This window comes from Squalius cephalus, assembly GCF_949319135.1.
Source record: "Squalius cephalus genome assembly, chromosome: 7".
Classification (NCBI taxonomy): domain Eukaryota; kingdom Metazoa; phylum Chordata; class Actinopteri; order Cypriniformes; family Leuciscidae; genus Squalius; species Squalius cephalus.
The window spans coordinates 17,094,741-17,111,468 of NC_137128.1; the positions used below are offsets into that span (position 1 = coordinate 17,094,741).

General features: G+C 37.7%; 2 protein-coding genes across 2 annotated transcripts; one reads left to right on the forward strand and one right to left on the reverse strand.

Moving 5' to 3' along the window:
* Positions 1–1,990: 1,990 nt before the first annotated feature.
* Positions 1,991–9,080, reverse strand: rab18b (RAB18B, member RAS oncogene family). Its single transcript, XM_079876032.1, has 7 exons — positions 8,711–9,080; positions 7,897–7,952; positions 6,200–6,261; positions 5,906–5,978; positions 5,562–5,680; positions 5,248–5,314; positions 1,991–2,901 (listed from the first exon to the last, which is right to left on the reverse strand). The coding sequence occupies exons 1-7, from the start codon at positions 8,776–8,778 to the stop codon at positions 2,729–2,731; spliced, it is 618 nt and encodes a 205-aa protein (XP_079732158.1). The 5' UTR covers positions 8,779–9,080; the 3' UTR covers positions 1,991–2,728.
* A 2,113-nt stretch (positions 9,081–11,193) lies between these two features.
* ptchd3b (patched domain containing 3b) lies at positions 11,194–16,326 on the forward strand (the record flags this gene model as incomplete). The annotated part of the gene is made up of 4 exons (XM_079876461.1): positions 11,194–11,953; positions 12,711–12,832; positions 12,943–13,088; positions 14,798–16,326. The coding sequence occupies exons 1-4, from the start codon at positions 11,216–11,218 to the stop codon at positions 16,324–16,326; spliced, it is 2,535 nt and encodes an 844-aa protein (XP_079732587.1). The 5' UTR covers positions 11,194–11,215.
* Between the last annotated feature and the right edge of the window lie 402 nt (positions 16,327–16,728).

Below are 16,728 nucleotides of genomic sequence, written 5' to 3' on the forward strand. Positions count from 1 at the left end.
ATCTATCTATCTATCTATCTATCTATCTATCTATCTATCTATCTATCTATCTATCTATCTATCTATCTATCTGTCTGTCTGTCTATCTTACTAATCTATCTTTCAAACTAACTAACTAACTAACTAAATAACAAACTTATCTATCTTTCTTTCTTACTAGTCTATCTATCTTTCAAACTAACTTATCTTTCTTTCTTACTCATCTATCTAACTAACTAACTAACTTATCTATCTTTCTTTCTTACTAGTCTATCTATCTTTCAAACTAACTTATCTTTCTTTCTTACTAATCTAACTAACTTATCTATCTTTCTTTCTTTCTTACTAATCTATCTATCTTTCAAACTAACTTATCTTTCCTTCTTATCTATCTATCTATCTATCTATCTATCTATCTATCTATCTATCTATCTATCTATCATCTATCTATCTATCTATCTATCTATCTGTCTGTCTGTCTGTCTATCTTACTAATCTATCTATCTTTCAAACTAACTAACTAACTAACTAACTAACTAAATAACAAACTTATCTATCTTTCTTTCTTACTAGTCTATCTATCTTTCAAACTAACTCATCATTCTTTCTTACTAATCTATCTAACTAACTAACTAACTAACTAACTAACTAACTAACTTATCTATCTTTCTTTCTTACTAGTCTATCTATCTTTCAAAATAACTTATCTTTCTTTCTTACTAATCTAACTAACTAACTAACTAACTTAAAGTTTTTCTCAACAAACGTTTTTTTCTAGTTTGTATTTTTTTGTTGTAACCGGGACCTATGAGCAACTTGTAAATATTGTAAATATTGAAATATGTCAAAGTTAATTTTGCCATTTTGCAAAGGGTTAATTCCCTTTATCCGCAGTCAGTTCCTCAACTCACCATCAGTGTCGCCAAACTGCCTTGTCTTCAAAATGTGCGTACGCATGGGTCAGAGTTTGCGTGGAGGTGCGCATATTTTCACGTCAAGTTTTTCTTTATAAATCCCACCTTTTGCGCAGGAACTGGCGTACGCATGTTTTCAGCCCCGTTTTGTGCGTACGCAAGCTTTATAAATGAGGCCCCTGAACTGCCACACATCAGTGTGAAACCTTCTGACGTTTGTTGTGATTAGCATGTTCATTGTATATTTCAGAGTTTGTGTATGTAGTGCACAGTTTAGAAACATTTCATATCTGGCCTGTTAAACTAATATGGAGCTGTAGGTATCAATTTCCTGCCTCTATGTGAGTGCCACAGACACACATGCGCATCTGGACTTCATTTACTAGAAGCTACATACTAATAATGAGGATACTAGAGTTTTGAACAGACATTCAAAGACTTCAAAAGACACTATGCTGTGGCAAAACAAGGTATAAACACTTCTACAAGTTAGATACAAAAACAATTGTAAGACATCATTCATTTCTCCTAATTTCCACTACATGACGCAAAGTGATATACAGACTAGGGGGGAAAAAAAGTATAAATAATTTATGAAGACAGAACTGCTGTATGTGAATTTAATACCCATGAATTATAAGAGATCCTAATTAGGGTGCTGGTTAGTGTTTGGTTTTGTGGCGACAGGAAGTCATAAGCAATTCTTACCATGAATGAATAAATCTCTCTGCAGCAGAACACACACCTCTATTAGAGGCGAAATGAAAGTCAAACATTTTAAGCCTTTTGACCAAGATATGTTTATAATTAAATTAAATGACCAATTTGACCATGTGCCACTGGCCATTTCGACTGGCTACAATAACACTCTCTCTACAGGATCATAGTGAAAGCCAGTAGTGGAGTTCATGTTAAACATGCAGATCGAATAAATATTAAGGCATAACCAATTCTTCCCCGTGTCGAGTCAATATGCGAATCGAATCAAGAACGAGTCACAGGAAGGTTTTGTGATTAAAAGCAAACATGAACAGTGGTTTTTTTGGTATCCATTCACAAACTAGAAAAGAAAAAAAAGAGTCAAGAGTAAAACACAGTGAAGTAAAATGGATCATCCCATGTGTTATTCAGACAAAAGTCATCATATATTACATTATTTAAACATGCTTAATGTATCTCAACTCATGAGACCTGCAGCTAAACAGCGTTTCATTGACAATCGTGTGAATTACGCTTCAGGACAGCTGCTAAAGACGCATTATTTACAAAAGAATATGTCAAACTCTTCAAAAAGGTAGAATCATGTTAAGCAATATTACTAAGGCCAAATATGATGATGAAGAATATGGATTTAAATAAAAAGCAAAGGGATTAAAATGTGAGCAGCAGAGAATATGTTAAGCAATAAGCTGATGAAATGTAGTACAGGTACAAAGAACATTTGATGACTATCATGTTGAATCAGATCCTGCCGTTTCTCGGCCCCGCCCCTCCTGTAATCCCATTGGCCAACACACATCAGGTCAAAGGTGGTGCTCCCATTGAGGGGGAAGCATGTCAGCTCTGTCCTCAAAATCTGGCCAATTTCAACATGCTCAGGTTGTAACCTTCAACAGGGCTTCTTTTACATAAACGGTTTACATGGGCTACAGGTAATGTCGCTCTGTGATGCAATAATTGAGAAATAACATGACGGAATACTGGGACTCAACGACAACTGTGAGACAGAGAGTGTGCAAACTGCAAAGGTCCCTTTGACCAGCCCTAAGGGAGCAGACCGTTCCCCCTCAGAGGAAGCTCTCCTTCAGAAGAATCTCAGTTTGTGGTTGTGTGTGTTAAACCAGAGAGCAGTATCCCCCACAGGCACCCTGACGCTGCTGCTCGTGATCGGACAGCACGACCCCCTGGTTCTGGAGGCTGCTCTCCCAGAGTCCCGGCGTCTGCAGGATCTTCTCCACCAGTTCCTCAAAGGCACACTGGACTCCGTCCCGCGTCTTTGCGCTGGCCTCTGATAACGGCGCCACACGTGTTACGAAGGATGGGAGAGATTGAGAGAGGTGTTTAGGTGACTCATCAGAGTGAGAATTATGTGACAGTTTAAGAGTGTAAAGGTGAAATGATGACATCAGATTGTAAAAGAAGAATGACATCAGAAATCACTAACAGAAAAATCCATTATACCCAAAAATCTGACATATGCTATTCAGAATGAAATACTAGTATACTGTGCTGTATATACTCTATACGGCCTACAATAATAAAAAAAAAGTATCTGAAATAGTATTGTTGTCCTCTGCAACTTCAAGTCCTGCAAGTGGCATCCATTTATCTCAGAAAAGAAAATTTGCAATACGTTTCTGTGAAGAATGTGTGAGCTTTTGGCATTCAAAATCAAATACTGGTTGCATCCGAAATCGCATACTCGAGTAGGTACTTATTTTGAATAAGTAATTACTTCACGTTCGCTTAAGTATGTTCTACATAGTGTGAAATGTATGGATGCTTGTTTCAGCCACTGGATAAAACATAAAGGTAATTGCAACTTTTTATCTCACAACTGATTCCTTTTCCTCGCACTTGCGAGTTTACATCAGAACTATGTGATAAAAACTCAGAATTGCGTGATATAAAGTCGCAATTGCGAGTTATAAAGTCAGAATTGAGAGATATACACTTGCAATTCTGAGAAAAAATTTTTTTTTCCTCAGAATTGGACTTTAACTCGCAATTACAAGTTTGTATCTCACAATTCTAAGAAAACAAGTCAGAAACTTGTAATTGCAAGTTATAAAGTTCTGAGGAAAAAGACTGGCTATTTCTCGCAGTTGTGACAAAAGTCTCAATTATCTTTTACAATTTTTTTTATTTTGTGGCGGAAACAAGCTTCCATAGAAATGTGAATGTGTGTATTACGAATGTAATCTGGATGTACTACATTCGCCATGTTGTCATTATCACGTGGCCTACCATTGTCAGTTGTATCGCATCACAGTCATTCACAAATCCTCTCCTGTGGCCTCATGGGATAGTAAAGTGTCCATCGTATGCACACTTCAGAATCTCGCCGGAAGAACTATGTCATCCAGGGTCTTTTTGTCTACTCTTGTTGTCTACTTATGAGTACTGTGAATTCAGACATGATTCTTTTGTCAGATACCTCTTTGCCTACTATATAGTAGGGAAGTATGCGATTTCGGATGCACCCAATGCGTCTATATGAACTATATTTATATAAACAGCTGATATGAATTCCAGTTCATTCACATTGAGGGAAATAGAAGGACAAGTCAAGCACATTGCATTGTGGGATATAGTACCCAGCAGTCCCACTCTTCAGAACATAGTAGTATTAAAGAAAATTCTTCTTATGTTCCATGATCTCTCCAGGAACAAAGAGTAAATGACTATTTCAAGGGACCAGTGGCCGTATTCACAAAGCATTTTATCTTACCACTAGGAGTACTCCTAAATCGCACTAAAAGATTTTAGCTAGGAGTTTTCCTTTCAGACCTACTCTTAGTAAAGAAAAAGGACAACTCCTAAACTAAGAGCGAGTCTTCGTTGCTATGGATGACGTCATTACTCATGCACGAGCTTGACTGAAGTGACCACTTTGATTGGCTGATGATTGTAACGCGGGAATGATTCCAAACACCTCCCCTACGATGATGAGTGACAGGTGACTGAGAATCTGAGAGGTCTGAGAATGCGTGCGCTACACAAGTAGTACGAAGGACGGAAGATGATGAATAACTGAATAAATAGCCTAATAAATAGCAAAATTGTTCGCTCGCGATTGGAAGCTCCTGTAGCCGCCGCATACGCATTTCAAAACATCGCAACGTGAAATGCCACAAAAAGCGGTTTGTGAATAGGTCTTAGTGAGTTAGGAGTCCTCTCGACTTCTTTTAAGCTGTCCCAGGCTTAGGTGCTACTTTTAGGGCTAAAATGCTTCGTGAATTACTCTTAGTCAAAAAAATTAGGAGTCCTAAAGTTACGAGTGACACGCCCGTTATTTTTAGGAGTTGCTCCTAAATTCGCCAGTTAGGAGCTACTTTTAGCCTTAAAATTCTTTGTGAATACGGCCCCAGTTCAACACAAATTCACTTTTTATAACTGAAAGCCATTTTGATGTTTGCAACTTTATTATTTCAAAGGGACTGGAAAATATAAATAAACTCCTGGCAAGACAGAATTGGTTGGACAAAGACAGAGCATCATGCTCATCCACATCCTCTGATGGCTAACAAGGGGACTTGCGGTGCCAAACAAGCAAATTAAGATTCAAAGAGACTCATCCAAAACTTTCAATCCAACTGCAAACAAAACGAATGATAATAAAGAGGAAACATACCGATAAAGAGCATAGAGTGTTTCCGTGCGAACTTCAAGCCTTCGTTCCGGTCTACTTCACGGTTGTCCTGAAACAGAGAGTGCTTTCTGATTAGAATTAGAATCCACCCAAAGACAAAGCAACTAAAGAAAGAAAACTCCCAAACTCAAGCACATGTCACTTCAACACTTCCACTTCTTTTTCTGTCTTGCACAAAAGAAAGTCATTCATGATGGTGTGTTTTATCCCTTCAAGACACTGTTAACAAGCTTTACAGCTGTACATCAAAACACTGTATCAAGCAGGTTTACATTCAGAATATTAAATAAACAAACCTTGTCAATTTTGTTCCCCACAAGCATTTTAACCAGGTCATTGCGTGTGCAATATGTCTCCAGCTCGTTGAGCCAGTTCTCAAGCTTTGTGAACGTGTCCCGCCTAGTAACATCATACACTAAAAGAAGAGAAAACAGTGTCAATTTCACATTCAGCAGCTAGTGTGGTTTTGAGAGTTAATATCTAAAGGATAACGAGGTTTTGCGATAAGAACCGCCTAACTGTACATTATTCTATACTAACCAACAAAATACATAAATAGACAAGATGGCCTGCAGAACTCTTGACTGACCAATCAAAGTCATATAATAAATAATAGAATCAATTATGCAAAAACACTAACCCAAAATGACACCCTGGGCTCCTCTGTAGTAGCTTGGTGTCAGAGTTCTGAACCTCTCCTGACCCGCAGTGTCCTAAAACACAAGTTCGTGAGGATTTCTAAACAGATCTACAACACTTAATTCTACAAAGTCTGATAGTGACATCTAGTGGTAAAAGACAGCATTGTAAATTGTAACAGTGACAAACAGTAATACAATATTATACACATTTGAGCCACTACATCCCTTGATTGAGTGTTGACCAGATGTACAGCATTTCTAAAACTCCTCTAAGACAGTCATCCAGCACTCACCCATATGGCCAGCTTTGCTCTGTTGCCATCTATTGCAATGGTTTTCACTTTAAAGTCCACACCTAAATCAATCAATGAAAAAATGACAAATGTGCATTTTAAATAGGGGTTCAACAGATCACAAAACCCACGGCTCAGATCATATTGCGGATTTTGTGTCACGGATCGGATCAGCAAGAAAAGAATTTGGGGGTGAATATAACTTCGCTTTAATTTATTACTTAAAGCACACTTTAAGTACGTCGATACCACAGCAAAAACTACTAGCCTAACTAATACATTTCAAACATTGAAGGCAAGTGAACAGTCAGTAATAAAAATAAGAACAAATACACTAATAATTACAAACAGAGATAAATACAACACAACAAATGTGCAAATAAAAGTAAGCTCGAACTGTAGTATTCAGGTTCAGAAATGTAATAATTAGGCCTAATTGTAAAATAACACTATAGTGTTCACTGTATAAATGAAATATTAACAGAGTCATTATTTTGTTGTTTGCTTAATGACATTAATGACAGTCTGCATTAGGGATTAACAGGCTGCTGTCACTTTAAGAGTGAATGCATGGATCCAATATGATGATGCACATCCGAACTGTTTTTACGTTCTCTTAAAACTTAACCCACTGTGTTCATGAGCATACTTGACGAGATTGCGCGAATGTGTGTAAATTGGCAAGGCAAAACGCAAATAATAAAATTTCGCTATGATGGTTAAAGTCCCCATGAAATCAAAATCGATGTTTTTTGGCTTTTAATATGAAAATGTTAGCCTTACTGTTATCTATAAGCTATTGTGCTCCATGACAAAATGTGCATTTAGGAGAAAAAAGTGTTCAAAAGATAGTCTCTCACTTCCGCCAATACGTATCAACAAGTTTGATGCGTTGCTCTGATTTTCTGTCCAATCAAATGCTCTCTAGAATCTGAAGCTCCGCCCCTTACATTATAAATAGACGCTGAAATCGGTCACTTGTTCACACACTTACTATTTTCTACATGGTGAACGGCACATAGTGCACTATATTGGGGATATGAAAAGATTCAGACTGTGTAAATATGCTTTCCATTGTGGCGAATGAAGTCTGCTCCGGTCCAGGGACACGAGAGCACAGAGCGGATCACATGAGCGAGTCAGCACAGACCACTAAACATGTCAGACTCATTTGAATTCTGCACAGGATGCTTTATTTTAAAACGATATGGAGGAGATAAGGAGGAGAAACGGTTAAAGATTAGAAGGGAAGTGAGGCTTCACCGAGCTCAACTGCTCTGGCCGAACTGCGATATAGCATAAACTAAACTCTATTAGCTTTATATTTTAAAAAGGGGGAGGAGCTGTTCTATATGCCCCGCCCTAACTTCCTGTTTCAGTGGAAATTGCATCAACATTGAATAATGGTTTGAGTTTCAAGGCACTTCAGTGGGCCTTTAAACTTTACAGTAATCCGCGAATCACATGCATGCCGAACCATGGGGCCTGGACCGTACGGATCAACCACGATCCGTTTAACTTTAAAGTACGCTCTATTTTCACAAGGATTAAATTACATTAGTTATGGAGGTAAAACTAAATATTCTAACAAGATTTCGTTTTTAAGCTCATTAGTTTTGAGCATTAACTGACTACAGGCATGTTAACAATGTGTGGTTATTATCTGTAATATTCACAAGCACTCATGTGTGACTCACCAATGGTTGCAGCTAATTCTGGGTCGAAGGTGTCATCCGTGAAGCGCAGGAGTAAACTGTGGACAGAACGGATACATAGAAGCAAATTAGCATTAAGATGACAAATAATTCTTGGAATTAAGTATTATATGAGTCTCATATTATTGGTTTCTTATAAAACTTAATTTTCTTTTCTTGAAAACATGACAATAATGAAAAGGACATTTACTTTCCCTTTGGACATTTACGTTTACTCTGGTCACCAATTTAGCCAAGTCACTAGGCATGTTTAAAGTGCCATCTGTTCACACAGCAAGTATTTGACCCCTCTATTTAAACTCAGTCTAAGGCCTTTTATGCATTTCTAATGATAACTGCCACAAAACGAGCATATAGCATGACTGCTACATGAACAGCTGCCAGCTAACACTGCTGCTCTGCTATTGTTAAATATTTAAAGGGATGCGACAACAGCAGTAACATTATACGAAGTATTCATTACCAGCGTGTTTTAAAACGTCAAAATAATTAAATACATATGCTTTACTGTTGTAATGCTAGCAATTTAAGTTAGCCTAGAAAGAAAACAACATCACATCTCAAAATACCACGAGTGGGACACGGTGCCACTTTTACCTCTGTTCTTGAGTCAAAAACAACATTTACGGGTAAAGTTTGACGGCTGAAGTGAATTGGCAGAGTCTGGGCACAGTAACTTAGACGGACAGTCAGCGTTAGTTTAGCCAAGCTTGTTGCTCGTTCAGACGAGGCTAACGCTATTTAACAACTCATCCTACTGGACGGACAAAGAGTAAACAACACATTCAGACCTCACCTTGATTTACCGACACCACTCTCTCCGATTATTAAAATCTTTAGAGTCGTTAACACGTCGTCGTCCATGTTGTGGCTGTTTACACTAAAGCTGGTTTAACTCGCGACGCGTTCACTGTTTCTGATGCGCTGGAACTTCCGACTGGGCCGTGACGTCACGGGGATCGAGTTTGAGGTTGCGTAACAAGTCCAAACAAAACTGTTGAAGTAACATTTTACTGAGGACACTGGCTGGGGCTGGGCTACTTTTAATTCCGATGTCATAAATGGTGTTTATATAAGAAATATGAAGTGGAATAACTAATCATGAGGAAATTATTGACAAAATAAATCCCAAATCCTTTATAACAGCATATTGGCAGTCTCTGACTGAAATGCATGCAGGCTAAACCAAGTATTGCACAACATACATTAAATAGACTACGGTGCACCCTGTTATAAAGTTGTTGTTTTTTATTCACAATTTCATACTTTAGTCCAGATGTGACAAATACTGTGCTGGAAATGGAATAACTAATACTGACAAAATAAATCCTAAATTCTTAACAATACTGGCTTGTTACCAATAAAGCACTGCATGAGCCACAAGGTGAGATAAATGTCTATTGAAAAATACTGGTTAGCCCGTTGGAAAATTGTTTTTAATTCAGAAGTTTCATACTGATTCTAATGATAGATTTCTAAATGTTTTGTGAATGTGTGTGTGTGTGTGTGTGTCTGTGTTTAATTTAGTGAAAAATTGCATAGTGTGTGCTTGTAGTGTACTTCCAATCTCAAGTACGTTTAAAAAACTGTACTTGCAGATAATATATTATTAATGAAATTAAAGGCCACTTAAGTGTATTTAAATACAGAGTAAACTTTCATGACTGTCATAACACACTTAAGTACACTCTGAAAAAAACATTTTAAACCATTATGTTTTAATAATATTTTTCATGCTTTAAAGAAATACAGTAGTAAAGTAACTAGTAAAGTACTTACGTATTCAATAATACATTAAAAGTAAATATTCATTATTGTAAATCTATATTAAATTGCAACTTTATCATTACATATGTTTGAATATACAAGTTTCAATAGAAATTACAATAACATTTTAGTTTACAATAAATGTTTAGTACACCTTCAAAGAATGTTCATATAAAGATTACATAAAGATAGTTAAATCCTACATAAATATGTCAAAAAAGCACTCCTAAGTTCAACTAATTGCATTTACTATAAATTTCACGAGTTCACACTTACATACAATTAGAGGGAGTAATGTTTAATGCGTATTTGGTGTGCTGTCCGGGGGGAGGGCTCCGAGCTTGAAATTCGGCCCGAACCCAGAGTAACCCCCCATATATATATATATATATATATATATATATATATATATATATATATATATATATACCTCTTATCGTTGATTGCTGAGTGCTCTCCACTCATGTTAATTATCTGAACGTGCTCCTCCCGAACTTTGTTAATAAAACATAATTTATCAGCGTTCGTTTCTGTTCTCATAGATGCAAAACCACGCTGAATGCTGAGTGTGTGTTAGAAATCAGGAATGGTGAGAGAACATTGTGCTTGGTATGTTTTTCGCCTTCAAAACAAACTTGGGGCTCCAGCCGACAAAGTTTAAGTCCCATCTGGCTAGAGTGCTTCCCATTATGTTTACTCATTAGGTAGACAGAGTAGATGGTCTTTTGTGGCTGTTCGAACGCATTCGACCACATGAGCGTTTACACTACGAAAGCAATCCGTTCGAATGCGTTTTCAACTTCCTCTGGAAGTCCTCAAAAGTGGACAAACTCAAAACATTTTAGACCACGTTTACACCTGTATTTAGCATCGTCCACTTGTGATCCAATCGACCAAAACGCATCTTAATACCAGGTGTAAACAGGGCCTAAGAAAGCAATCCGGTCGAATGCGTTTTCGACTACCTCTGGTCGAAAGTGGACAAACTCGAAAAGTTTTAGACCCTGTTTATACCTGTATTTAGTGTTGTCCACTTGTGATCCATTTTAATACCAGGTGTAAACAGGGCCTTTGCTGTAAAAATGCCCTTTTGGAGCCTTTATTTTTAAGAGTGTAGGTTCTAAAAGATGCCCATGTACTGAGAGGTTTGTCGAAACCAACACAAAGGAAATCTATTTTTAAGAATACAATTTATCATTCTCAGGATGCAATTTATCTCAGAAGATCTCAGAATCTTTACCCATTTTCATTCACAGAGGTCCATTGTTTCACTGGGAGCAAATTGCTCCACATTTACAGGAGGAATACCGGGATCACTGCTTCAGAAAATTGTTCCCTTTCAGAAGAAGCTCAGCCTATATTGATTATAGGTTTGAGAGGTCATTCTAGTGGAAATAGTTATCTAGATAACAAAAGACAAAGCCTGAAGAGAACACTGTGTTCTTACATGTACTGTTCCCTGGAAATATGACCTGCTCTTTTGATGTTAGGCCTATATGTGTTCTAGTGTATCTCCTCAACACCAGATGTGCAGATGAGCTCTTCAGAAGTCATGGTGTCCTACATCACAGACTGCATTGAAAAGCCCATCCGAATGTGTTTAGAAAGTCTCGGTAAGTTCGTAGGCCTTCACCCTTGGTGGTTTGTCACTTTACCGCTGTTGGTGTCCGCAGGTCTCGGAGGAGGATTTTACTTTCTGAACGACCTGAAATCCAACGACATAGTGGAGCAGTTTACTCCGAAAAACGGCCGCGGTAAAGCGGAGAGGCGTTTCTTTCAAGAAACCTTTCCACAAATTGACTCGCAGTTTTCAATTATACGATTAAACACTGACGGGGTTTTTGCATCTTTGATATTCTCCTGTCAGACTAACATTCTCAGTGTTGCCGCACTAGAGGAGGTCATCCGCATCGATGGACAAGTTAGAGGAATCACCGCAACGCACGACGCACAGACTTTTGTGTTCTCCGACGTTTGCGCAACTGTGAATGGAACATGCAACTCTAATGTAATGCTTGATGTTCTACATTATAATGCCAGCAACATTCATTTAGTCAACATAACGTTTCCTGAGTACTGTCCGTCAGAATTCAAATGTCTCCACATGGGAAATGTCATCAGTAAGGTGGAGGTGGATCACAGTGGAGTTGTTCAAAGTGCCAAAGCAATGAGACTTTTCTATTACCTGAAAGAGAGCAATACTACACTGGGAGATGCCTGGCTTCAAGAGTTGATAGACTTGCTCTCGAATGTAACGACCTCTGTAACAGAAGTAAGTACCGTGTTAAATGTTTTTGTAGTTCATATTTGTTTGAGTCTGTGTGACTCATTCATTTTTTTTGCCAGTTTCTAATTTTCCAATAAATTCAATTCAAACTATACCCATTAAATAAATAAACAGGCTTTATGAAAGGTTAATGGATAAAATCTAAAAAACAGTCATGAACTTAATTGAAATAAAAATTGTACCTACTGAACAATTATGGAACATTAAATGTTTTGCATAATCACACATGAAAGTGCTTAATATAGTGGCACCAAAAAGAAGACACTTCACACTTATGAATTGCGTTAAAATCAAATGGCATCAGTAAAGTTTTTGTGAAATATTTTTTTTTTGATATAAGGATATATCTTTAGTATAGGCCTAATAATGAATGCCAATTGGTTTGGGCATTCACACATTAATTTTGTATTTTGGGGGGTTCGCATACTGTGATTCTTAGTATAATCAAGGACTCTTCAGTATATGTGACTTTAATATTCAACAATATTAATGATCTGACTGTACTGAACTGGATGATGACATATTTTTTGCAGAACTGCTTTATAGATTAAATTAACTAATTAAATAATTGATGCTCTATACAACGAAACTAAATTAACACTGAACTGACTTCATTGCATCTTTTTGCCGTTATCACTGTAAAGCTGCTTTGAAACAATCTGTATTGTATAAAGTACTATATAAAAAAAGGTGACTTGACATGACTTAAATGAAAGGTTTTAATTATATTTTTTCTTCTCAGATCTCCTATTTCACCTCCATGTCAAGACAACAGGAGTTTGAGAAGAGTACCCTATCTGTCACTGAACTTTTTGCAATTACTTACTTTCTTGCCATCTCATTTTCAATAATATCTTGCCTGAGGTTTGTGTAGTACCCAGTGTATTTTATTTCATGAACTGAAATGTATTTCATAGATTGAAAATCTTATATTGATTGCAAAAAGCTATACTTAGTTTAATTTTACTCAACAGGTTTGACAATGTGAGGAATAAAGCGTGGGTGGCTTCTCTTGGAGTTTTTTCCACCGCACAAGCAGTGCTGTCCAGCTTCGGGCTGCTGTTACTCATGAATGTGCCATTTGTTATTACTGTGGCATCTTCTCCATTCCTGATTCTTGGTAAGATAATGTATCCACTCTGAAATGTTTATTATCTTTGCAGTTGGCGTTAGCAATGGCAAGGCTGCGAGTTTGATTCCCAGGTAATGGATCTACTGATAAATAAATAAAAATCAGGGCATACTGGGGTAAGTTGTGCCACGGTGCAAGCATCTATAACATCAGGCCATAGAAATATGACCAATGTTAGAGGTAAGCTGTGTCATGTCAGTGGGGAAGTTGAGCAATTGGGGAATTAATTAAGTGAATAAATGAATTACATCTCAGTAAAAAAAAACAAAAAAAACCATGAAATAACAATTTAGTAATCCATTTTTTTTGGTGCGCATTATTTGCTTTATATGTTCCATTGTATATTGGACTCAAACAATGGAACAGAATATTTGACTGAAACAACTTTTGTTAGAATATTTGTAATAGTCCTGCATTTGGAGGCGAAGCTCGCTATCACTATTAGACGACCCACTGGTATAGCTTATACCAAAACACCTGGCACACTTTACCCAAAGGCTTCCATTTTGAGATATATATTTTGAGACCTGGATTTAAAATGCCATAAAGAACATATATAGTTTTTTTTAGCTGCGTAGCTGTCAGTGGAGGGGACAGAAAGTCTTAAATTTCATCAAAAAGATCTTCATTTGTGTTCCGAAGATGAACAGAAGTCTTACAGGTTTGGATCGACAAGAGAGTGAGTAATGTGACAAAAAAAGGTGATGGGTTAAAGGGATAGTTCACCCAAAAATGAAAATTCTGTCAGTAATTACTCACTCTCATAACGTTCCAAACCCGTAAGACTTTTGGTGATCTTCGGAACACAAATGAAGATCTTTTTGATGAAATTTGAGACCTTTCTGTTCCTCCGTTGACAGCTACGCAAATTTGACGTCAAAAAGTTCATAAAGAGATCCATATGAATTAATTGGTTTAGTCCAAATTTTCTGAAGAGACTTGATCACTTTATATGATTAACAGATTTAATTTTATTCACATATAACCATTGATCAGCAAACAAAAACATAAGCTCAACAGAATCTGCTTGACACACGACAACAAACCTCAGTGGTTCTTGCTGAAGCTCAAACGTGATGCGTAACACGAGAATGAACCTCATTGGTTCTTGCTGAAGCTCAAACGTGATGCGTAACACGAGAATGAACCTCATTGGTTCTTGCTGAAGCTCAAACATGCTGCGCAACACAAGAATGAACCTCATTGGTTCTCGCACGTCAAGCGAACATGCTTGAGCTTCGTTTACCAAAACTGATGTGTGAGTTGATGTAATGTTTATATGTAAATAAAAGTCTAAATTGAATCTGTTCATCATATAAAGTCTCTTCAGAAAATTTGGGCTAAACCAATTCATTAATATGGATTAGTTTCACAATCTCTTTATGAACTTTTTAAAGCGTCCAAGTTGTAGTTGCATAGGTGTCAATGGAGGGACAGAAAGGTCTCAAATTTAATAAAAAATATCTTCATTTGTGTTCAGAAGATGAATGAAAGTCTTACAGGTTTGAAACAACTAGAGGGTGAGTAATTAATTTTTGGATGAACTATCCTTTTAAGTGGGTGGCACATCTTACCCCACTCACTATAAGTCACATCTTATAAAATGGTTCAAAATGCATAAATGCGAATGTAGCACCACATTTCATATCCTCCACAACTGACACATTTTCATTTCAAGATGTGAAACTGTTTTTTAGGAATCGGCATCGATGACATGTTTATCATGATCTCCAGCTGGCAACGGACCAACATTCAAGACACAGTGCCAGACCGCATGGCTGAAACCTACAGGGAGGCAGCCATTTCCATTACTATCACCACCCTGACTGACGTGTTAGCCTTCTACCTCAGCTACGGGAACCCCTTTGGATCCGTTCAGTCTTTCTGTCTGTATGCGGGAACGGCCATCTTGTTCTGCTACTTCTATAACATCACTTTCTTTGGAGCTTGTCTGGCTCTGAATGGCAGAAGGGAGGGGGCGAACAGACACTGGTTGACTTGCATGAAGGTCCCAGAGGAGGTCCCACCAGGACGGTCCAAAGCGTACACTGTCTGCTGTGTCGGAGGATCTTACAACCATGACACAGGAACCGAGGAAGAGCACCCAATGACAGTGTTCTTCAGGAAGTACTATGGACCATTTTTGACAACAATTTGGAGTAAAGCAATAGTAGTTTTTTTCTACTTAGTATACATTGCTGTTAGTGTATATGGCTGCCTGCAGCTTAAGGAAGGCATTGATCTCAAGAACCTAGCACTTGATAAGTCCTACATCGTCCAATACTATGAGGCTGAGAAGACATATTTTCGTTATAATGGTCCAAATGTAATGTTAGCCGTCAACGGCACATTTCCATATTGGGAGGAGAATGAACGTAATCAACTTGAGTCCTGTATTATGCAATTCCAGGAGCTGGATTCTGTCAAGAACTTGTCGACATCTTGGCTTCATTCCTATGAAAAGTATGCAGAGCAACACGGAAGTAACATCAGCACAGAAGCCACATTTAAAACACTCCTGTATCAGTTTCTGGACCACCATCCAATGCTCAAACAGGATGTCAACATAACCAATAACAACATAGCCGCTTCACGTCTGTTTCTTCAGACGATTGTTCAGAACTCCACAGAGAAGAACATGTTGAACTCACTGCGGAAGACAGCAGAGAGCTGCCCGTGCCCGTTGTTGGTCTACCATCCGGCCTTCATTTACCACGATCAGTATACTGTAATAGGGCATGTCACTCTTCAGACCATCACAATGGCAACCGCAGTAATGCTGGCTATCTCTCTTGTGTTGATTCCAAATCCTCTTTGCGCCTTGTGGGTGGCCTTTGCCATCGCTTCAGTCATTTTGGGAGTCACAGGCTTCATGGCTCTGTTAAACATTAGCCTTGATTCAATCTCCATGATTAACTTGGTCATTAGCATCGGTTTCTCCGTGGACTTCTCCGCTCATATCTCCTACGCGTTTGTGTCCAGTACTAAGCCCGACGTGAACGAGAGAGTTGTGGAGGCACTGACGCACCTGGGCTACCCCATACTTCAAGGGGCTCTTTCTACAATTGTGGGTGTGGTGGTACTTTCAGCTTCCAGTAGCTACATATTCAGAACGCTCTTCACCATCGTCATGCTAGTCATTGCTTTCGGGCTGCTTCATGGTATTGCTTTTATTCCAGTTTTTCTAACTTTCTTTGGATTTTGCCACAAGTTACGGCAGCACTGAATTTAAATATTAAATTAATTTTTCTCCTCTCCATCTTTCAGTATAATTGTAAAATTAACATTTTACTGAATAAAAAAATACTTTTTAAAGACCTTGGAAGTTTAAACTATGTGTTTGTGCTGTAAACAGTAAGCAGATTTCATTTTTAAAATGTTTTCCATGTATATATCACTTTAGAAATATGTGCACATTGTAAAAAATTATTGTAACTGTAATTTAAAGTCAGTAATTGTATGATTACAAGAATTTAAAAACCTGTACTTAGACACATAACTTTTCTCTTACAGTTATGAATGATCAGGGGGCCTCAGCACACTTCCAAGTGGGTGCTTGAAATGGTTTTTTAACAAAACAAGCTTTAAAAATAAGCTAAAATCAAGATGCAGACTGCATCTGTAGAGA